Genomic DNA, 24,156 nt, shown 5'->3' on the forward strand with positions numbered 1-24,156 from the left:
TTCATATTGTAATGACACTATAATGTCGAAGAATGAACCAATTATTTCTCGGAGTAATTGGCCCTCTATATGGCAAGAGTCAATATATAGCATTTCTTAGTGCTGATAATAAATCTAATAGTATTCTAAGACTATACCGAAATTGAATGATCGAATTTTTGTTAGTAAGATTATTTAAATATGAATTTATTTACATATGGTTATCTTGGTTTATATAAACTTCAGTCCTATGATCAATGATATGTAAATATTGTTTAACTTTAAAATCATCTATGAATGCTTTCTTAACCTCATCTCTTGCTATAATTAGTATATGTCTAAGATAAAACATTTGGAGACATTTGCTCATATCAACTTTTTGGAGGATAATGTAAAATGGTTCTACTCCTATTATGATTTTTTTCATAATATCCCAAAATCTAAAAGAAAGAATAGTCCTTTTCATTGCCATGCCATAAGACGATTGCTGATTGATCTCTAGATTCCTTCTGCCATAAGGCCACTATCACTTTCACTGCCATGCTCCCATCATAAGTTAGGTTATCGATATCTCATTGCTTTCTCATACATGTACTAATACTCTAGTGATGCATGAATACCAACTCTAACACCTTAATCGATTTCATCATCGCGACCTTCATATTCGTCATAAAGTGGTTCTTGCATAGCCTTATGATATTTTTATTCAGCTTTTATCTTTTTTTTTTTATTGTATCTTCTTTTACCTATTATAACTTGTCTTAAAAAGATTTACAGACCTCCATTAGAACGTTCTTGCAATTTGTAATATCGAGATACATAAAGATACATATTGACCAAATGCATATTCACACGAATGATTCCTCTATCCTGGTCGATGTAGTCACAATAAATGTATTGTCAATTATAACGACTCTCATTTATTTTTTTAGCATAATCTCATGTGTCATCATGTATCTGTTCCGTTTAAACATACTAATCGCACTAATTATAATATTAAATACCTTAATTACACCTTAATTAATACTATTTTATCATCAAAAATATATCAAACAACATATTAAATATTAAGTTATTAACCATATAGAATAGACTTAATCATGTCATAAATCAATAAAAATTTAGAAAGAGAATATATCCCGAGTATTCTTCCTCTTAATCCTCCCAAATTTGATTCAATTCATAAATCATAATTTTGTTAAGTGAAAATACGAAAATGAGAGAGAAATATAAGTGAAAAAACTTTTCAAAGAATTGAAGTGATTGAAAGAGTAAAATGAGTTGAATGATGAGAGGAAAAAGGATTTAAAAACCCTATCCAATGGTTCAAACGATCAATTTAACCATTTAAAATAGGATAATCTTAGTCCTTAATCAGTAATAATTGAAATATAATTATTACCGATATATACCATTCGATAAAGATCAAATTTTGATCGTTACCAATCGGTACATTTCCGGTATCATCTAATACAAGATCATATAACGGTACCAGTATAGAATGATCTCCCTTATCAAACTGGTACACGTACGAGCGATAACCATTGCTGCAACAAACACTGCTTTATTGCTCAAAATGGATGTTGCATCACATGACAAGCACAAGATACCCATGCCGAAAGATAGATATATGCATCAAATTTCACTCTCTGGAAAGGCGGATTAAGAAGCCATCTGTGCCATTTAGCTGGTACAGAAATGATCCTCGTGGCATATTAGCCAACAGCTACAGCAGTACAGATCAAAATAAATCTGAACATAATATAGAAATATTATGTGCAAAAACAAACAACATTCTGATTCTCACAGCGTATACCTATTAATTTGTTGAATCCTATTTTGCATGAATGTCCAATGCAATTGTAAATGAACAAAATCCTTCAGATAAATGTATTATATTTAGTAGCAAACCCAACTGAAAACTAAATATCACTATCATCGAGTTAGAGCATAGACATCTGACAAGGATATGTTACACTGAGTAATCTTTTCCTTTTGATTTCTTTCTGAAAACAAGTTTGATCATGTCACTATATCTCCAACGTTTCTTCTCCTTTTCCTTAGGGTGAAGAGAAGAGTAGTGCTTTTCACAGAGCTTCAAGAATAACCCTTTTCCAAAAGCAGCCACCACCAGTTGATCAGCTTTTAGTCCAACTGCTTCTTCAAGAGAACCATTCTTTATCCATTGTTCTAATATCCAGGTTCCATCATAACCAATCTTGCATGCATCAAAAAAGACTCCAAATGTCATAACATCAGGTTTAACTTTATTTGCTTTCGCTTGAAGGAATACAATATCCAAAGATCTAAAATCCTTCATCTTTAAATAAAAATGTGCAAGAATATTTGTGATAGTTATATTGACTGTTACTTTGGCTAATTTCATTTCCTGAACAAGAGATTCCACACCCTTTTTGCTGAGAAGACAAGCGCTCGAAAGGAGCATGATATACCAAACAAGGTCAGTTCTGCCAGATTTAGCACTAATATCATTTCCCAAGTCTTCTAGCTGTGCAAACCTATAGTTCTCGATATAAACTGTAGCAAGTTTTCTGATCAGATTCTCTTTTATGAAGCCATTAGATCTCAGAACTCTATGGTAAGCCTTCTCCATCTTTTCCAACATCCCCAAGTCAGCATAAGCCTCAAGCATTGCAACTAGAGTAGAAATTTGCAATTTCATATGCTTAGAATTGAGAACTCTACATACTCCTTCCATTTTTTCAGTAAGTCCACTTCTGGCAAACTCAGTAATCAATGTGTTATAAGTGACCTCATCTGGAAAACAACCACTGGATTCCATCCTCTTCATGCATTTGCTCATCTCATCATAGAGTCCAAAACTTCCATAAGCTCGAATGAGCCCATTATACGTGTCCGGTGTGGGCAACAAACCAGCTTCCAACATCATTCTAAAAGTGACATTTGAATTATCGAAATCATTTTTTCTAGCAAAACCATGTATTATAGCATTGTAGATGGCCAAAGATGGGACAAGACCACATTCCTCCATGGCTTGAATTGCTGACATTGCTTCACTCATCAAATTCCCTCTACAAAACAACTTTATGATTCTTGAATAGTTAGCAACACTGGTTCTAGTCATCTCAATCTTCTTCCAAGAATCAAATACCTGGTTATCATGCAATGAAAGACATCAGTTTTAATTTGCATGAAGATCAACAGATTATACAACTTAACTTATACTACATCAGTAGAGTTCCAGAAATACCAACAGTTACATATTCAAAGTCACACATCAACTGTAGTTCATTTCCTTGCCTTCTAAGCATCCAAAGAGTTGTGATCATGAATGCATAGAGATTCAGGTGGTATTGCATGTAGCCATGCATATTATAATATTATTGATGCTGAATAATGTCCTAATTCACATTTGGCAAAAGTACTACATGAGGTGCATATCAAACTTCCAGTGACTACAAATTGATGAAGCTTTATACAAAATTTCAGTTTCAGCTTCCGTTTCATACTGTTTCAGAATAAAGCGTACCTGCTTTGCTTCTGTTCATCCAACGTTAGCAGCAAATTAACTCCTAGCATGTCTAGTAACACCCCCATTTGCCTTTCTTGACAAGCATACATGTTAGCATAAATTTTAAAAAGACGTTTTGTCATCTTTGGCCAAAATGGTTTGCATCGAAAAGGGTAATTTGAGCGTAGAACATAAACTTGAATAATTCACAAAGGTTCCATCAGCAAACAGATATAAACTTATTCTAACCATTAGAAACAAAAATGGGCAACTCCTTAGATTACAGATGCACTTGATCCAAGTCTCAGAATTACAGTTTGCTGATCATAATATCTCAAGTGAAGAGGTTGTCTGCAATAATATTTTAAATTAGACGAAGAGAGCTAAGATGTCTATCGATCAAAATGGAAAGATCACGAGCGATTACTTCTGTAAGCCGCCAATTATAGGCTTTTGGGACAATCAGGCCAATGAAACAAGATTACAAAAACAGTGATCAATATGAGCCTCAGATGGACAGTTTTAAGTATGCTCTAACATATGGTTCGCATTGACGAATTAGGGCAAGACATGCAAAGTGCTCATTACACACAGACGACTTAAATGTAAGAAGAGAACGGAAGAGAAAAGCAGTTTCAATCAATCAATTCCAGGCAATGTTGAATAAAAGAAATCACGCGAGACGCCAACAACAGGAGGCGAACGGCAAACCTTAAGGGCGTCGTCGGCCCTGCCAGTTTCGACGAGTAAGGCGACGACGGCCCAGAAGTGATCGTCAGGCCAATCCCCATCTCTGGCGAGGAGCCGGAGAGGGCCGGAGCCCTTGCTGCCGGAGACCTCGCCAAGTAAGGCCCGGAGGTCGTTGTTCCGGTGGAAGGAGTCGACGAGGAGGGTCCGGTGGCGCAGCTCCCAATCATTGGGCAGCAGTCGTTGATCGTAGGGCGGACGGGCCGAAGAGCGGAGCCTGGTGGGAGAGGAAGGCAGTGAGCTCGAGATAGAAAGGAGAACCGAGGAAGAGGGGGCAGCGTTGCGAGTGGAGGGAGCGCCAAAGAAGAGGAGGCGGCCCTTCGCGGGCGAAGACGAAGCGAGCGCAGAGTGAGTCGCCGTTGCCATGGGCTCAGTTGTGGATTGCTGCTCGTGTCGTGTACTCGTTCCGATAAATGCCCGCAAGATACGACACGGTCCCCGACGGAAGGTACGAATCCCAACTTATTTCAAGTTATTAGAATAATTAAACATGATTTAAGCATATTAAGCTAAATTATAAACATATAATAACGGATAGGACATTTATGAATTTAAACCTAACTGATAATTTTTGTTCTTTTGTTTTCTTGGGGAAAAAAAAAGAATATTTCCCCTTTTTATTGACAATATGTTTTCATCGCCTTCAACGACAGCAATTAATGTGACAGTAATAATGCAACAGATCCACTGTTGTCTTATCATATTGATGGACTCCTAAAGATGATTTATAGATGTATTATCATCCCTAAGTCATGCATTCCTATATATACCGATAGATTCTTCACACAAAAAGCTTAGTTTTATTGAACATACTCATGCTCCACTTTTTTTAATGTAGAATATAATTCGAGATCATAGAGAGATTTTGTGGGGAGGTAAAAATTAGATCTTCTTCATATAAATTTTGATGCTTAAAGGGTCAACAAATCCCTTTCTATTCAGTAATATTCTCTACACTAAAAGGAATCTCATTTCTATCATATTTATATCCGTTTTCTTGGAGGATGCCTCCATCCTTCCTTCAAAGAAAGAATAAACTTGAAATAAGAAAGATGGCATATCAATTTAGTATCATAGCTTACGATGAGAACAAACACAGTCACAATTGGGAATAAACATTTCCATGCAATTCTTAACAACTCAAAGATATGCACGGAGAATGGTGGAAATCAGATGGTGATTTCTATATTTCCACAGAAATCAATATTGACAGGCTCAAACCATAAACAAACCACTCTATAGCTTTAGGTAGGCCAGTCCAACCTATCCCTTTTACACGTACAAAGTCAACCCTACAAGTAGGAAAACATTCAAGTGGATTAATTATCTATAAACTAAGAAATTACTGCATGAAAATATCAAACCTATCTTCAACTCAAGGGGACAATATGGGAGGATATGGTGATAAGCATGATGGCTCTCAACTGCAGCTACAACTGAAATCAATTTAAGAAAGCATGATTTAGCAATGTCAAGCTATAGAAGGAGTACTCTAAAACTCCAGGAAGACCTTAGGCAACCCCTCCCTTCTACATTCACAAAACAAGGTAAGATTCAAAGGCTTGGATTTGAAAGGTCTTCAAAGTGTGTTCACACAAAATTTAAGCTTGGCCAAAACCCATTTTGGCCTCGAAATCAACTCAGCAAGTATCAAACATTTGAGCCGATTATCTTCAAGGAAGGCTCAAGCTCAAGGGGACAACATAAAAGATTTATTGGTGAGCACGATGGCTCCAACTAAACTATGATTCATTTAATTTAACCAATTTGAACAACAATAAGAACACTGATATCAATTTAGCATAGTTGGAAGAAAGGGAGAAAAGTGCTGACTCATGTTCAGTCCCTTCAAGCTAATCCTTCAATCCAAAACATCCTAACAGGTATTACAATAACTTCAAGCTCCATCGATCTACACAACAATTTAATAGCAACAATTAACAAAACAAATCTTGAAAAAAACATGTTCTATGCCCCAATTGCTGCTTTCAACCCATGATCAGCAATGATAAAGTTTTAATTTAACTTTTGCCTTTAGCTAAACCAAGCCCAAGGATACTAGTATACAAGTCCAAAGGGTAACAGTAAATGAAATCGATTTTTACCCCAAAGATGATATGACAGATGAATACTTTCATTCGACTTGCCCTTTGAACATCAGCATTTTCAGGAAAACCCTATCAGCCCCTGTTTGCAGCAAAAAGAGAACAATCTGTGGCTCCTTTAGATCATGCTCAAGTCAAATATCAACTCAATTGGCCAGTAGCACCTAATTGCTGGCATGTTCTACAAAACCTGAAATAACAATTTAGTGCTAGAGTATCATCTTCAATGAAATATCTAGAATTTACATTCATCCTAAAAGTCCTGACACACAACAACTTCTTTATATCTCCCCACATATGAAGCAAGGAGGTACAAGGATTCCAAAAATTACAACCACCACATAATCTTAGATACAACTAAGACGATAGTGGATTTGAGAAGTGAGGATTTGTAAAGATATGCACTAGATATAATCTAGCTTTATACACTCTTCGTCAAATAATATTGGATTCCTCCAGATAGACCAACTTAGGCAATTATAAGTTCAGGACATACAATTTTCCTTGTAACAACTTATTTTTCATATCCGATCTGAATGGATCCTGATGGTGGACTTAATCTAAGTCCTAGCCAAATGAGCGCATATCAGCTTTTCCTATAGGGTATTTGTCTCTGGATACAAACATAACACTGGACTAGTCACATGCTGGTCATTTTTGGCTTATTCGAGATGTCTTGGTGCCACATTAAAAGCTGAATCAAACAAACATCTTCTTTTGTGCGTGTGCTAACTTTTAAAGTGATTCAATAGCACATGAAGGTATTTTCTTATGTGAAACAATTACAATCATAACTTGTGGAAATTTATAGCACCAAGCATAGTTGAAGTCATACTGCATATAGAATGCTCAGTCAATCAAAGATCACAGGAAACTAAACCAAAGAACACTCGAGACACCAAGATAACTGGTGCAAACAAATATCATTGAAGGAGCAAGATAAATGAATGGAGTCCCAAGGAAAGCTAACCAATGGTCAAACTGCCTTTTGATTGAGTAGGCTATAGTCTACGATGCTTAAAAAAATTGGAAGACCAAAGAAAGGAAGGGGTCAACATGCCACATCAACATTTCTGACCATGTAAAGGACTTAATTAATACCTTGTCCAGCTAATCTTCAAAATTGTAATAGTCTATGGGATCAAATTCTATCGAGACCAGCTGAAAGAAGTTAAAGTTGGCTAAACAATATTGATGGCTAACCTTATGATGCAGCCTAACGGATAGGGAGGACCACCTCAATCCTAGCACACCAAGGACCCAAAAAAAGGGATCAACCAAGCTCTTATTAGTCCAACATGAGATCCTACAAATAAAAGTATAGTTTTAATTTATAACCCATATGTAATAGCCCAATGTAATGCATATTCCTTGTCAGTTATGGACATTGTAGTACTGTCTGGCCAAATTGTCTAAGATACTTCACTACCAGCAAATGCAACAGAGTCTATTTAACTCTTCATATTAGTCATTGCATTATTACTAATATCATTTTTAAATTATGTTGTGACCAACATATATTTACTATCATTTTATAAATAATGCATTAGTATGAGAATTGGACTATAATCACTATCACAGGCCTCAGTTGTTCATGTGATTTCAATGGTGGAAGTCTTTCCTTTAATCTTTAGAACTCATAATGTGCTCCAACTTCTTATAACCATTGGCAAGCTTTTCAAGTGTTCCTTCAGGAGATCCAGTTTTGTGAAAAAATCACTGCATACTATGTGAAGATTGTTCTACGCCAAAATGGTGCAAGCTGCCAGACCACAGTTTGGATATGTTGTAGTCCCCATAGATCCTAATTTGCAACCGCCCAAAAACTCTTGATCAGAAAAGTCACAGAGTTTCTTAAACAATCATCAATATGTTTGAATTCTTGCTATGATGGCAACACTTCCAATAAGCAGCGCTGCTCGGTTCGCATTCACTGTTAGAAGATAGAAAACACATGTACCTTACATCCGCAGGTGTAGATTCACAACAGTTGGTTGCATGTATGTCTGTTGGATGGAAAGTGCCATAGGTAAGTATGGATGGAAAAGGAACGAGCATATTTTTTTTGTCCTTGCTTCGGCACCACTAGTCTCGAGTCCTACATCAAACAAATCAGTGTCCAGTAAAACCATGTTAAAAAAATCTCCTTGATTCAGCTGTGCCCAAACAGTAGATCAAAATATATGGAATGATTCACCATTTTATTCCACAAAAGATCATACAGCTTCTCTAATTGAGTAATTAGTGGAATCAGACAGACTAAAGCATCAAAGTGAACAACTATGATCTATGGCATAAATAGACTGAAGTACCATAATGCAATATGAGCTGTCATGAAACCAAAGCAGTAATATATTTGTGAAAAAGAATCAAATAGTGATCAAGAAATTGAGTTGCAGCAGAAGTGGAAGCCAAACAAGAATAGCATATTTATGATCAGACCACAGCTTTCATGTAGCGACATGTGCAAGAGTCACTAAAAGCTGGAATCAAATATGAGCACGAGATTTACCTGGTTTTATCTTAAATTTCAAAACGTTTGGTTGCCTTCTCGAAATAAACTTTATTGGATGATCAGTGGAGTGCCTATGCCGGTCTGTTGATGAAATCAACTACAAATTGAATTTATAATTGCCATCAGAGGCCAACAATATATCAAAACGACAAAGAACTGAACTACAAATTGATAGCCCAAGCATACAAATTGTGCAAAAGAAAATCACGAAACTAATCAGATTCTGAAGGCTACCAAAATTAATTGTTTACTGTCACACCACTCAACAAGTATCAAATAAACACAGATGCATTAGCACAGGATTTCAGATCAAATACCCAGAGGGAAAGAAGTTCAGATTGGAAAAAGGAAAGGTATTACTAGCAACTAATCACTCGCTTGGTCATGGTCAGGAACAAGGTTCAAAAAACCAGACCAGACCAATAGCCCAGGAACCATCTCATCTGCCAATTTAGCCCATGCTCAAAGACTTGAATATGGTCAAACCAGCAGAAAGTACATGAACCACAGGTTGAACCAATGGACCACCAACATAATTCAAAGTTACTCAAAATTAATTTTTCTGAGTGTAAAGTTATGTTCCTCTTCATCTGTAATTAGATAAGTCAAAAGTTCTTGCTCCCAGATTGGAACAATACCTTCAACCTCAAGTGTGTACTAAGACCAACACACTGAGAAGTGAGAAGTGCGAGTCTTTACATTTGAATTGAACGTAATTGTTCCCCAATGCAGCATTGCTTGAAATCATTTCACAACATTGCCTAAACACTGGCAGTGATCTAATTTCTCACAAAGCTCTCTGCTCACCAGCGATCACTTTCAACCAAAACCTTTTCACTATCCTCCATCTTCCTGAATTGGACTCTGGGTGAGCTCCTTTCTCTCTATTTCTCTCTCACAAACATGATGATCAGATTCCCAATGGTTGCCATGGCAATCCCTCTCCTCAGACTAAGTCCACGATGTGCCTCTCCCCTTGGCCCCTCCATTCGCACTAGTGGTCCCTTACAGGATGGTCGCAAGAGTAAGCATGGAACCACACCACTTCTGCAATCATTAGCTTTTTCTGAAATGATGATAGAATTGGTTTGTTGGTTTGGTGATCGTGACAAGGATCCTATTGTTAGACATGGTAACAATCAGCAGTCATGGAAAACTGAATTGCCAACCTCTTTTTCTCGATTTACAAGTTAATCACAACTGGAAATTTAACATATTTTAAAATTGTTGAATTATTTTTAATCACTAGGTCCATGTCATTAGGAATATTTAATAAAAATTAACTTTATAAGAGTAATCTTTGTGAAGAAAAATATTTTGTTAAATTTACTTTCTGTTTTTCTGTAAACACAAAAAAATTACTGTTGATATTCAACAGATCCTACGTCGAGACATGAATCAGAATTACCATTGTAAAAATAAATCTAGCATATCTGATCTCTTCCTGATCTAATTTTTTGCCTGACTTCAGATATAGTCTCTTCTTTGTATTGCACTTTCTTAAACTATATATTTATATATTTATTACGAACCTTTAAAGCTTGAACATTTCCTTCTTTTCTGCTGATGTCTGTCTGGTATTTTAAACACTGGTCAGTGTAGACTTACAGTGTGCTAGTCATCCTACTAGAGGGCAAGACTGAGCTCAATGACACTGCATTCATATAAGTAATCCAAACCTAGGTAGCAAGAAGGCAGAGGAAAAGAATGTGGTCAATGGTATCCAAGAAAATGCTATCAAGTTGCAGCAGAAGTGCAAGCCACGCCAAGCAAGGCCCCCTTGAAAGAGAAAAATGCTTCATTTGAATTCTGATACACTAATAGAGATCACCGGGTTAATAAATTATTGTTCTTACTTGCAGAGTAGTTATTAAGTTCTACAAGTAAATCCTTACAAACAACTCAAACAGTATATATATGCCATTATGTGTAACTCCAATACTAAGTGTCCTTAGCCTTTACAGCTATATTCTTTAATTATTGTCTATCTTGTAGATGCACAAGAAGCTAAGTAAAAATTAAAGGAAACCTATTGTATGAGACTCCCATCAATACAAGGTCTAGGGAAAAATCAAAACACAAAGGTTTTTGTTAGTCGAAACCCTGTCACCTAGATCGCAAAGGAGAATTTGTACCAAGACCAACCCTCGAGAGCTAAGTAAAAAATTGAAAAAGGTAAACATAGATGAACTAATCAATGGCCAATTAGAAAGAAAATAAACCCGAAACGCATGCAATGTGATGTATATAAAGCTTTATGTAAGAGATACCAATAGATATTCTAAACAAAAACCTGATTAATAGACAAAGACCTTTTCATCATATCGAAAGAGTGACACATCAAAATACGGGGAAGGGCTTTGTGACTGACAAGTGTATGGTACTGAAGTCATCATCTTCTTCACAAACTGCCAAAAAAGAAGTAAATCAGATTACAGAGCTGGACTAGAAACAATAAAGTCCTGGATCATGTTGGATACCAATAACACGCTTTGACTACTACAAATTACAAATAAATATTAGGTAATAATGCTTTTGTTTAGTTAACATTTAGAAAAAAACTGTAACACTAATGGTACTTAGAGAATAAAAACAATATATTTAGCATCTGTATGTTCAACACAATATGAGCCCATTGGCATTAGTGGTGCAAGGAGGGATAGAGGAAGATCAGAAGACTTTGATAGAAACCAACAGAAAGAGACTTAAATGGTCTATCCAATAATTAGATATGCTGTCTAGTGCCTCAATAGCAGTAAAAGGTTCAAGTAGCCTACTCAAATAATTAAGAAATTATGGCTAGTTATTCATGTTGTAGATTAAAGACAAAAAAAGGCTCTCTCATGAATGTCATGACTAACAATGTGCTATGAGGTGACTTCAAGTTAACGAGGAAGTGGCAAAAAGTTGTGCTCTATTGAAACCAAATATTTCCATTTTGTTGAGATGTGACATGCCAGTCAGTGGTAATGTTGTTGTTGCTCCATGTTAAGCCAACTCATTTGAGATCAAATCCATTAATCCTATGTCTTCTCATTGTATAACTTGGGAATAACAATATATCAGATTCACACAGCAAAGAATACCTATTTATGAAGAGAACTTATGTCAAACACTTCAAGAAATGAGGTTTACCTGTGAGAAACTGCTTTGTTTGTTTTTCATGCTCCAAAGTTGTTCAAGAGCATGGATATTATTGGAGTGGGATGAAATAAAATTAGCATGCACCGACTCTCTTGAGTTTGCATGAAAATGGTCATAGAATTGTTCAAACAAGGAATACAATTCTTCCGATGAATTCTGCAGACGAGATTGTGGACAAAATTATGGCAATGAGAATGTTCTCTACCAATGATACAATGAAAGAAGCCATTACCTGATAAAATGCAATGACCTCTGTTGTTTCCATGTTATACACAGCAAAAAAAGCTGGATGTTGATCAGTACTCCGAGAAACCTAAATTATTAAATTCATCAAGAGGATAGTAATTCACAAAAAAAAAGTACATATATGATTGAAAATGAACAATATATCAAAAAAATATCATTTTTGGCAATGTCCAAAAGTACAACAAGATGCAAAAACTTACTCCTCCATCAACACTACCAAATTTGATTAGAAGATGATGACGATCCAAAAACTGAGCCTGTTCAGAGTACCCCTAAAAGTTACTGACTGCACTTATATAGACTAAGGAAATTAGAAAAAGAGAGAGAAGAATAGAGGAGAGGAGAGAATCCAAAAATCAGGAATAAGAAAGAAAAACACATAAAGCTCCACATAACTAAAATTACAAAAATTCTTAAGAAGACATAAAAGAGTTTGGGTTGAGTTATCACTTAAGTATGCATATGCTAATATGAACTTGAAACAAAGCTGTAACTGCTTACCTTCCACATGATGAGATCAACATAATCTTGGAAGTGAAAATAGAACTTCTTCTTAAGATGTTGAACCCTCTGGAACAAAAAGATATTTTAGATATATTTGATCAAGTATTTCATTATCAACCAAAATATGTTGTAGCAGAGAATTGAGATGAAAAACAAGAATTCAAAACTATTGTGCACATTGATGTTTCCAATATCTAGAGATTTAAAATGTTTTTTTGACCTCAATGCTGCACAATTTGTTGATCTATCATCTATTTCTACAATGTTCTCCAATATCTACCTAAGGTTTTAAAAGTTGATCGAACAGGTTGTGTCATCCAATATTTATTGATCCGATCAGAAATCAGCATCTGGATCAGGCAATTTCGTTCGGTTTGATCTGAAACCCTGCATACTGCATGGTGATACTACTGTACCAAGCAAACCATCTGACTTTATAACCAAGGATACCGAGCAGTCAGCTTCTCGCCAGATACCCCTACCATTTATTTTTTTATTTTTTTGACAATATCTTTTTCTACTTCTATATTCCTCCCTGCTCCTCTCCCTCCTGATCCCCTTTCCATGTTGCTCATTACCTCACTGGCACCATCAATTCTTCCTGTCTCCAGTGCTCCTCCTCCTCCTTTGCTTTTCCTCCTCTTCCTTTGTTTCTTCCTCTTCTACCTCCTCTACCCCACTCCTCCTCCCCCTTCTTCTCTCCCTCTTTATCTTTGATTTGTCCCGACTAGTAACGTCAATATATTGTGTGTCAGTGATCAGTACATACCACACTGAGTGAAACTTGAATCCTTGGTCACACTTTGTTCTTATACTAATCAAGGTTGTTAATCTCACTTTGATGTAGAATTGATAGAGGATCCATAAATTTGAACCATAAGACTGGATCAAAGAATCAGAATATGCTAACCTACTCAAATGCATGGTATGCATTTTTGAATAGTACCGCCCGATATAGGCGGTACGTACCGGTCTGATGGCATACCGGTATGCGGACCGCCCGCTACCGGACGGAACGTGCTATAGTGCTACAGTGCTATGCGGACTGCCCGCTATGGCACTTCAGCACGTTCCGTCCGGTAGCGGGCGGTCCGCATACTGGTATGCCGTCGGACCAGTACATACTGCTTGGTACGGACAGTATTATTCGAAATTGCATACAATGGTTTAAAGGAAATAATTTAGGAAATACCTTTAACTAAAAAACTTATTACTGCAGGGTATTTGAATGACCATATAGGGAGAATTTATGGTGAATTTAAAGGAGTGTGTGTGAGGGCTTTAGATATAGGGAGTAGAACAAATTGTGGTATGATTTTAGATTTTTTTGCATCTTATGATCTCATTACTCACTTCAAGAAAAGATATGAACATTTGATTACTTGTAGAACAACTACTAGTTTGACAATCTTTCAAAGGTAAAGTTTTTTTGACAAACTTATATTCAAACCAAGGATTGAAATTTCGTACCGTACCAGTGTACCGAGTTTTGCTCGATATGATACGGTACGGGAGTACCAAGAGGTACGTCAGGGCATACCGAGCAGTGTGTGTGTATATATATATATATATATATATATATATATAATCTAAAAAGGAAGCATACGCTGCCTCGACGACATCGCCTCCTCTTCTCCTCATCGCCTTAATGTGATCTCCTTCATCTCCTCATCTGCGACGTTCAGCGAAGAAGACGACAAAGACATCAAAGGCCGTAAACATCTCCGGCCTTCGGCGAAGAACGTGGCGAAGGCCGCATACATCTCCGGGCTTCAGCGAAGAACACGACGAAGAAGAAGCCACAGAATCACAAACGAGGCGATGAAGGAGATCACCTCTTCTACTACTCTAGCTGCCACCTGGCTGTTACCTCCTGGATTGGGATTGTCGAGTGAGGGCGGCGCCAAATCGGGACGCATCGTGGTTCTCCCGATTCTCCATCTTCTTCGAACGCTCTCTCTTTCTTCTTCCTTCTCCCTCGACGCTTCTTCTTCCCTCGCCATAGCCAAGCTGATACCGCCTGGTAGCGGGCAATCACAATTGAAAGTTACCGCCCGAAATAGGGCAATCACAGTCAAAAGTTACTGCCCGAAACAAGGCGATAACGGTCGAAATTTCGACCGTTACTACCTGATACAGTCCTGTATCATCCGATATAGGGCTATATCAAGCGTTCTACCCAGTAGCAGGCGGTCCGCGTATCGGTCTACTGGCAGACCGGTACGTACCACCCGGTAAGGGTGGTACCATTCAAAATTTAGAACCTTGGTTCAAATTTCAATCTCCAATTGCCCATGTAAAATTGCTGCCTGGCAACACTTACTAAAAATTAACTTCAAACCCAACATAGCTAGTTGTGATACCAAGAAAGTTGGTTGATTCAGAAATATGCAAGAGAATTTGAAGAGAGGTTTGCTAGCATACCAAAATTGGATCTGCTTCTTCACTCCATGCTTTGCGAAAAATAAAAGAAAGCAAACGTTGCTTGATACCAGTAAGGCAAGAGCTTGCTTGTGCAACCGGCTGGTGATGAATGCCATTAGCCGATTCATGAACACTTCCGACTGGTTTGCTTTTATTTGGAACTGTCATGCACTGAAGAAAATGAATATTGACATCATTTGTCACCATGTTATCATCAAAGAAATCAGAAGCACAACAAAACTTGAATTTAAGAAATTGCAGTTACAACTGCAAAACCAAACCATTCTAATAAATGTACAACAGCAATGAAATTAACTGGAACAAAGTAGCTGAAGAAAAATGTAAATTTAGTACTTTCAGGAAAACAGTAGCAACCAAACCAAAAATTTGCCTATGGAGCATCAAAACAAGGTTCTCAATTTTGAATACCTAATCCATGCCAGTCCATGGTGTACAAAAACATGGTACGCATGTGCCATGCATAGGTTTTCGCAGGTTTCGACTGATCAAGACGCTAAAAAGTCCCTGTTTTAGGGTTTTCCCTACTTCTCATGGTCAATACAAACAAGATTCATAAAATTAAACTGTTTTTAGTCTACAAAACAACAAATATTGCAATGAAGCATATCAAAGAAGGAATATAGGCTATATCTAAAAAAGTACATTGTAATATTGTATACACAAACAAATTATCTTTTCTAAGCAATTAAGCATAAAAAATTTAAATATAATGATAGTCATGAGTCCATGGAGGGTGGGTTTGATCCTTTGTGTGATGAAACTGTAGATCGATGTGACCCATAGATTGCAATACCACCCAGTGTGGTACGATACAAGTGGTACTGACAATGGAATATCAAAACAAGGATCTCAATTTTGAATATCGGACTCATGCCTCCATAGTCTGACCAAGTCTGGCACATGCTGGCATACAAAGACAAGGTAGGCCCAGCATGTGCCATGCATACGTTTTTGCCAGTTTTGACTGATCAAGAGTCTAAAAAATCTCTATTTAAGTTTTCTTTCCCTACTTTTCATGGTAAAGACAAACAAGGTTCAAAAAATTAAAGGGATTTTAGTCTGCAAAACAACATGTATTGCAATGAAACATATATCACAAAAGTAATATAGGCTATATCTAAAAGAATACACTGTATACACGAACAAATTATCTCTTCAAAAGGCATTAAACATAATAAACTTCAAATATAATGATTGTCATGATTCCATCGAAGGTGGGTTGAATCCTTTATGTGATGAAACTGTAGGTCGATATGATCCAACAGATTGCAAGACCACCAACTGTGCTAGTATTGACCACTCAGACAGGGGACTGGTATACGAAGAAGCTAAAACCAACTGGTCCCAGTATACATGGTACCACCCAATATAAGCCTTGTGCAAGTATGTACCGGCAGCAACCTTACCTAGGAGGGTGAGGTTACCAACTAATTGTTAATTATATGTTGGCACCTTCATATGCACCTAAACAAAGCCCCCACACACCCCATTCACCCCCTCTTTAACTCTCTTTCATGAAGATCATTAGGGGAGGTTGATTTCCACAAGAAAAGTATAAATCAAGATCTTATTCATTTCCTCTTCAAATTAAGGTAATTCCAAATCGAATCTCTAGGAAGTTAGATGCATGCAATTAGGTTACAGTTTATGTTTATTCTTGCATGCTTAGACTAAGTTTCAAAATTTAGACCTAATGTAGGGCTTAATGCAATCTCTAGACTCAGTGGATCCAGCAAAATAGGTTAGAGTTTATGTTTATTCTTGCATGTTTAGGTTAAATTTCAAATTTCAGACCTAATTTAGGGCCTACTGTAATCTCAAGATTTTGGTTGATCTAACCTAGATCCATGAAGATCAAGCCTAGATCTGAATGAAATTAGCCCAGATCTATATTAGTTTAGGCTTGATCCATGCAGATCTAGCTTAGATGAACCAAAATCTAGGCTACATCCATTTGGATGTATCCTTAATCTGCATGGATCTAGCCTTGATCCACATGGACCTAGCCTTGACCACATGGATCAAGCCATATCTATAGCTAGGCCAACCATGTGTAGGGCCCTAGATCATATGGGCACACCTTGGTCACTGTGGAATATCCCTAGATTTGATTAAGGCATCTGAGGTCTGATCTTAAGGGGTTTGGAGCAAGTTTCCTGGTTTAAAGGAGCTTCATACTTGAATTTTAACAAAGATACAGCAGTTTTTCGAATTTGAAGGATTCCAGCTTGAAAAAAAGTATAAACCATCTACATAAATCTCAAAGCGTGTCGAAGGAAGATATCTAGAGTTTCCAGGACTTCTCCAAGGCCAAAGCCAATAAAAGAACAACGCCACAAAAGAAACCTTTTATCTCTTAGTTGACCTATGTATGCATCTTTTGATGTTTGTAGGCTATTTCATGATCTGGTTCGTATCCGTATGCTGGTTTCTCACAGACTACGTATTTAAATAGAGGAAGCTCTTAGGAACACGTGGTCTTCTGTTACTCCTTCACATAAGCATCTGCATGTTGGGCATACTTTATAATTAACTATCATTAGAAAAAGATAAGGAATATCCAAAGACTAAAAAGACCTGAAAGCTATGTTTTTGCAGCAAATGTATGTACCTCTTTAAAGTATTTAATATTGGACAAACAAGTAATAATCAGCAATGTTTATCAGATTCTGCCAAGCCATGACGGAATCAATGCATTCACAAAGAAACACTAAATGCTTGCAGTTAAAGAAAGATGCAAATGCTACATATTATTCCTCACAGCAAGGTGAAAAAAATATGGTCATAGCTCGACATGTAATTCTTACAATATCACTGGCAAGCCATCAGCCACAGTTATGAAACAAAAGCAGATCTAATCATCTAAAAAAGATAATGAACCTTTTTTTTTCTGCAAAGTGGCAAAGGGGATTGATCTTGCTATCAACAACAAGATTTTTGCTGGTTAAACTAGCTAACATATTCAAAAAAACATTATTGAATGAGATTTTGAGCTATCAATCTTTGGTCGGTAGATCTGGTGGAAAATTCTTCTTTGATTTTTACTCAAATGGCACATAGGCAAATATGAGGGAGCATCTAGCTGCAGCAATAAAACTAAAAGAGCAATATAATAAAAATAAGGCAAGTGCATTTGAGTATTTGATGAGTACAATTTGATTACTCGCATAGAGACAGGATACTGATCTTGATGAATGAAAAAAACTCACCTGAGCATGAGAGCTGAGAAATAACTCATCATCCTCTAGGCAGAATGAACCAATATTCCGCACATCAACTAGGTTTCCAGAATCCCTAACTTGAAGAATATGTATTGTCTGATATCTTAGGGACATTATACACAATAAATCTTCATACAAGAAAACCCCCATGCTATGAGCTAGGTTGACAAAATCATTGCAAAACGACTTCTCATCCATTACCACTCCGTCTTTAAGTCTGACAAGAATATATCAAATTAACAAATTATTAGAAAAATTGTGAAACTTTAGAAGCTTCATGATCTAACAAAGAAAAAAATATTGTGAATAGAACTTGATTCCCTTAAGTAACTTAAGTCAAAGTACCTTACAAGGTGAAATGTTATTTTTTCTATTGAAGGGACTCCATGAATTGCACCCTCAATAGCAGGAACTTCATGACTTTGTGCGGTGGATGTTGCAAACAAGCCAAATTGAGGATCCTCCAAATAAAGAAAAAAGTCTTTGCAAATAAATTCACTGCTAGATCCTAGTGATACAGTGTATAGCTGGGTAAAGAAGCTGTCAAACTTCTTTGCTTTCTGGGTCAAACTCTGGTAATCACAATTTTCTCCTTTGAATGAAAATGACAACCATGTGGGTCTGTAAACTATGATATCTTGGAGGTTCCTGCTAAAACTTACAAGGTACCGACCATCATCCGTGATCTTACGCAATGAGTGATCTGGACAATCAATATCACATATAGTACAGCTAGGAACCAGATTCTCATAAAAATGTCTAACCAAATTAATCTGCAGAAAGTAATCAACAAGTTAAATTTTGTCCAGATATTGTCAATTAAAATAAACTCAGACACCCAGCAGATAATGGTATTATGAATCAGAGATAGTAAAGACAATGCAGGAGGAGCATTAGATAATTCTAACAGAAGTGAAAATGTTATTAGTAAATGTCAACATCATTAAAAGATCTTTATCATATCATTCCCCAAATCAAGGTTTAAGAAACTATCCACCGACCTATCAGAATTTACTTATCCACCAGCCAACGGATTGTGAACCAGGCAATTTCGCCAAGTTCAATCCAATATGAGTTGTACTGTGCAAAAAGCTTACCATACTGGGCTTACTGGTAAGGAGATCAGCACCAGATGCTACCTGGTAGTAAGCTTAGTATCTGATACAGGTACCTTTTTTTTAGTTTTGCCAGTTGCAATAGCTATCCCTTTTTGCTTTTTCTTTTTCTTTCTTTCTCTTTCTATCAAGCACTCTCTCTTCTTTTTTCTCTCTTTCTCTCAAAGTGGTCTCTTTCCCCCAATGTGCTCTTTATCCTCCCCTCCACCTCCTACTCATCTGGGTTACCACCTCCTACTCCTCAACGTCCTCTTCCACTTCTACCTCCTTTGACTTCTCCGCCTCTGCCACCAGTCCTCTTCTCTTTCTCCTCCTCCCCACTTTTCTCCCTGGTCAAAACCTGTACTGAGTGCCGGAACACTGAACTGTACAGAGACGATACTTATTTGACTGCCGACTGGTATCAGCACAAGATCAAGAGCAGAAAATTGAAGAACTAGATCCAATGTGACAGTTAACTTGCAGCTAAGATATCATGATAGTAACCCATCCAAAGATAGGATAGATGTGCGACTGACAAATTTGTGTTGGTCAGCAGATGGCACTGTATATTATGTCATTGTGCGTCAACATAGACATACTTGTGGCATAAGATGGGGGGAAGAACTTGATTTTAGAATCCATCCATAAAAGAAAGAAGAGAGCAGCAACTAAACTGGTACCAACACAATTTGCCGACATGGTAAGATTCAGTGCATAAGGCAATCCCTAAAATAGTACAACTCCTTTTTAGGAAACTAAACAAAGATCAGGAGCAGCAAAAATTATCAGATGATGCAAAAACAAAAAGCAAATATCTGATAGGAATCAACAAAATATGATGGTTTATTCTACCTGTATGGGAGAGTCAACCTATAACATGAATTCTCTATAAAAGAATCTGTGTTTCATTAGGCTGGTTTGCCTTTTGGCTCACATAAGTATTTCTTCTAAGTTTCTAACCACTAATCTAGTTCTTCCCATCAACAGTTCCTAGTAAGCCTTTCCACTCTAATTTCATAATCTATTATAGGTTTAAACCACCAAGCCTCTCCATTTTGCACTAAACTATAATATATAAGTCGAAATGAGATGTACTCATTTTTCAACACTTCTACAATAACAGTTACAGAAGTAGAAATCTTACCCATATGCACCATACAACCTGATTTAGAAATATGCCATTACACTATATCAGGCTCACTCATAATTTCCTCTCTAGAATTAAGTACCAACTGCAATAATGGCGATACAGACTTCCCATACATATGCAATGTCAAAACTTTCAAAGTTTCACTTCCAGCCTCACCATAACAAAAACCAAAGTAAGATAAAGCACCATCCTTAAGATTTGAATGTTCCCTACAAAGATCTTGTTGCTTCAGTTTGAATCATTTACCTTTGAACTCATGGTTTTAGGCTTCCATTCTTGCATAAATTCAGCTTAATCCTACAAAATTCCTTTTATGACCAAGGCATTTGCAGAAAGAACATAATCAGGCAACCGTTCATAGATCACCTGTTGCTCATAAACCAGGCTAGAAGGATCTTCAACCATTATGAATTTTTAACAATCTTTCTTTTTCAAAGCCCATTACACTTTCGACTGCATTTCCATTTTATTTGTTTTATCTGTTATTTACCAGAGTAATATAAGACCACAGATATCTTTTGCACTGGGTACTATAAAGACCTGTATATATGAACCCAGCCTTCCCTTTAAGTTCTTTAATATGGTTAAAATAATAAAGACTTATGAGACTTTTGTTTATAATTTCTTCTAACATGTGCACAGCCCTGATGAAGTCTAGCAAGATGTAGAAACTAGAAAGGCCATTGAGACACAATCCTATCCTCCAACAAGTCAGTCATCTACTAACTGTGTCACAAGAATTTAAGTCATAGCCATCCAAGAAGCACAGTGAGAACAAAGGTCATTGCCAACTCAATTCATTGTTGTTTCAGTTTGACAAGAGGAAACCATCGCAATAGCAAGGATCATATTATCCGAAATAAAATTAATATCACAAACTTTCCATGTAACGAATAAATGGTTTGACTAGGAATGTTACTCTTACAGTAAAAATCATAATAGAATGGTGCATAGTTTGGGCAGGAATATTGCACTTAGTCATGCTCAATCTGGAAAAGATCCATGTAGCTTACCCCATGCAGCTGAGACCCTATCGCTTGTTTTATCTTGTTTTTCCAAACAAGAAGCAAGCAACTCTTTTGTATTGTGGCCCCAAATCAACAAAAATAGGATATCTATTGAACTCCATGATCTTAATTACAGAAAAGCCAAGAAGAAAAGCACATGCTTACATGTGCGTGTATGTATCTTCTTTTTTTGAAGGGTTGCTAAGGATGGGGAAGGGAGAGTGGGATGGTGCTTTAACTCGTCCAGTTACATATAATGATGCATTCAAGATCCAAACAGTTAATACAAGCCCATGGTCCAAACTTCATATAACTCACACAAGCAAGTGGGAGGTGACTCAGGAACAAATTTTTAAAGCTTGTCTTATAGCCAATATCAATAACTAATATCAATCAAATGAATTGCAAGCTAAGTTTTGCCATGTTCTTTTCAAATAGAGAACTTGAGACCAATAAGAATCTCTTGAGAGGAAAGTGGATATCAATTGAATAAATATGAACTACCAAGTTCAGAATGTGCTAATCCTAGACTACCAAAACTTCTTATATCAATGAGTTCTCTTTTCCAACGAAAGTATAACAAGCCCATTAAAACTAGAATAAGCACCAACAACCCTAAATTTAAGCAAGGAACAATCTAGTGAGAGTGATGTCACCACTGTGTTCATATTATTCCACAATAAGGCTTACATGGTTAGCAGTTACAGCAACTCTGCTCCTCTAGTATTATGTGTTAAGTCATCCGCTGATCTTCGAAGGGCTAATTTGTTTGTAATCATAGCCCAATCCAAGAATGTTTTGTTTCCCTAGCTAGACATATATGAAGGTTTGATGTGGGAAAATATTTTATATCAGTCAAACGCCGACGTCTGGTAACACCAACTCTCTTGATAGATTTATTCAGCATCTCACCAGACTGAAATAACGACAGGTCGATGCAGATGAGCTTGGAACATGCAATTCAGCTCAAACGACCTCGGCATACCTATGTAGGCAGGACCCAGGAAATCTGCAAGACACAAATTGGCACCCAGCATGCAATGAATATGCACTCTAGTTCGGATGGGGCACAGATCGGTAAGTGTTATGGTGCCTTGGTAAAGCCGAGTTTGTACTATCCAACCTGCATTTTTATAATCCAAGCTCAAACCTACAGAGAAACTATGTCGGCCTGGTATATGGCATCAAAAGAGGTTCAGTGTCTTCCTCTAATTGCAGACCGACTCGGTCATCAAGATTTTACCAAATAAAAAAAACATATCAGAGCTACATCTATTCGCTGTCATCGTGTAGATAAGAGGATTTTCTCCAACGCTACATTATCATTCTCCTGCCACTGTAAAGAATTGCCTCCATGAGGTAAAAAAGACACTAACCAACAACAAGCACACAGAGATAACATGAAGTTCCCTCTCTTGTTCTTCCATAGCTGACGCTCTCGAAGCTCTAGCTTCTTAGTAGAGAGTATCTCCTAACTATGCTTCTTTTTGTTTTGCAGGTTCCTCAATGCTATGAGGTGGATGTGCTCTCAGACTTGAACCTACAACACTCTGGAGCCTTGCCCTCCAGCCCATTCTGTGGTGCTACATGAGTTTGGGACGTTGCCGATTCAAATAAAAGGATCTGGTCGAATCCATCCTCTCCCTTTCGGATGGATGACCAAAACCTGACCCCATCAAGGTCAAAAGTTCAAAAGCGAAGTAAAATACAAATTGCTAAAGGTGAGAAGAACTTTCCACATGTATGATTTATCGTACGTTAGTATGTCCAGCGTTTCACAATTCTAACGTCACAAGGATTTAACATGAAAATCTGCCAATCCAGGTAATAAAGTCATTTATTTGGGATTTTGGCAATCTTTGCTGTTGAGATGTGGGAAAAAGAATGATGACATGGAGAGATTCTGGTCCTAATCGGAAACTGACGCAAACGATAGCAGTAGAATCACAAGGAGGAGGAGGAGCAAGAGAGCGTACGCTTGCACCAGGGCGAGGGGTGAGGATTTGGCGCTCGAAGACCCTGGCAGCGACGTTGGTGCCCCTGAACATCGATGCTACCGCAGGCCACCGGGGAAGGAAGAGAAGCCGCGCGCCGGAATCGAGATGGGGAAGGCGCGGCTGTGGCCGAGACGCGCATTCCTCTCTAAGGCCGCACCTGTGCGCAGAAATTGGAATCGTGGTGGTGGTGGTGGAGTTGTGGCGGTGGTGTTAGGGTAACAGCAGGAGGAGCTTTTCGTGTGGCACTTGCTTCCACTCGAGTGAGGCCCCCGTGGGCGTCGTGCCTCCGCCAACAGCGTCGCTTCTCGCCAGGCAAAGTTTGTGAGGACGAAAGAGTGACACGGAGGGAGAACGAGAGAGACGCCCGAGGTAGGGAACACCACGACTCGATCGACACAGAGATGCAACCCGAGTCCGCAGACCTCCCGCACCACGTTCGAGATCAGATCACAAGTCGAAAAGGTTTGATTTATCCGAAATTACGTATATACCCACTCAAACGGCCT

The 24,156-nt window shown here is 37.5% G+C and overlaps 2 protein-coding genes across 10 annotated transcripts; both read right to left on the reverse strand.

Annotated features, from left to right (window-relative positions):
• Positions 1 to 1,846: 1,846 nt before the first annotated feature.
• On the reverse strand, positions 1,847 to 5,107 carry LOC135678432 (pentatricopeptide repeat-containing protein At4g14190, chloroplastic-like). Its single transcript, XM_065191252.1, has 2 exons — positions 4,184 to 5,107; positions 1,847 to 3,112 (listed from the first exon to the last, which is right to left on the reverse strand). The coding sequence occupies exons 1-2, from the start codon at positions 4,583 to 4,585 to the stop codon at positions 1,952 to 1,954; spliced, it is 1,563 nt and encodes a 520-aa protein (XP_065047324.1). The 5' UTR covers positions 4,586 to 5,107; the 3' UTR covers positions 1,847 to 1,951.
• Positions 5,108 to 5,257: 150 nt separating this feature from the next.
• On the reverse strand, positions 5,258 to 24,064 carry LOC135582440 (light-mediated development protein DET1-like). Of its 9 annotated transcripts, none has more exons than XR_010514948.1 (13): positions 23,630 to 24,062; positions 18,745 to 19,172; positions 18,388 to 18,616; positions 15,158 to 15,328; positions 12,731 to 12,799; positions 12,430 to 12,486; positions 12,216 to 12,296; positions 11,975 to 12,139; positions 11,152 to 11,247; positions 8,837 to 8,936; positions 8,285 to 8,422; positions 6,325 to 6,406; positions 6,038 to 6,131 (listed from the first exon to the last, which is right to left on the reverse strand). XR_010514948.1 is itself a non-coding variant. In XM_065191251.1 (12 exons), the coding sequence occupies exons 1-11, from the start codon at positions 23,699 to 23,701 to the stop codon at positions 8,286 to 8,288; spliced, it is 1,605 nt and encodes a 534-aa protein (XP_065047323.1). In that variant the 5' UTR covers positions 23,702 to 24,062; the 3' UTR covers positions 5,258 to 5,511; position 8,285. The 9 variants fall into 9 exon arrangements, 5 of the variants coding, with proteins under 5 accessions (XP_065047323.1, XP_065047320.1, XP_065047319.1 ...); XR_010514946.1 differs by having other exon boundaries at positions 6,325 to 6,514; XR_010514947.1 differs by adding an exon at positions 7,528 to 7,630 and having other exon boundaries at positions 6,038 to 6,514.
• Positions 24,065 to 24,156: the final 92 nt, after the last annotated feature.

The sequence above is a fragment of the Musa acuminata genome, chromosome BXJ1-7 (assembly GCF_036884655.1).
Source record: "Musa acuminata AAA Group cultivar baxijiao chromosome BXJ1-7, Cavendish_Baxijiao_AAA, whole genome shotgun sequence".
Classification (NCBI taxonomy): Eukaryota; Viridiplantae; Streptophyta; class Magnoliopsida; order Zingiberales; family Musaceae; genus Musa; species Musa acuminata.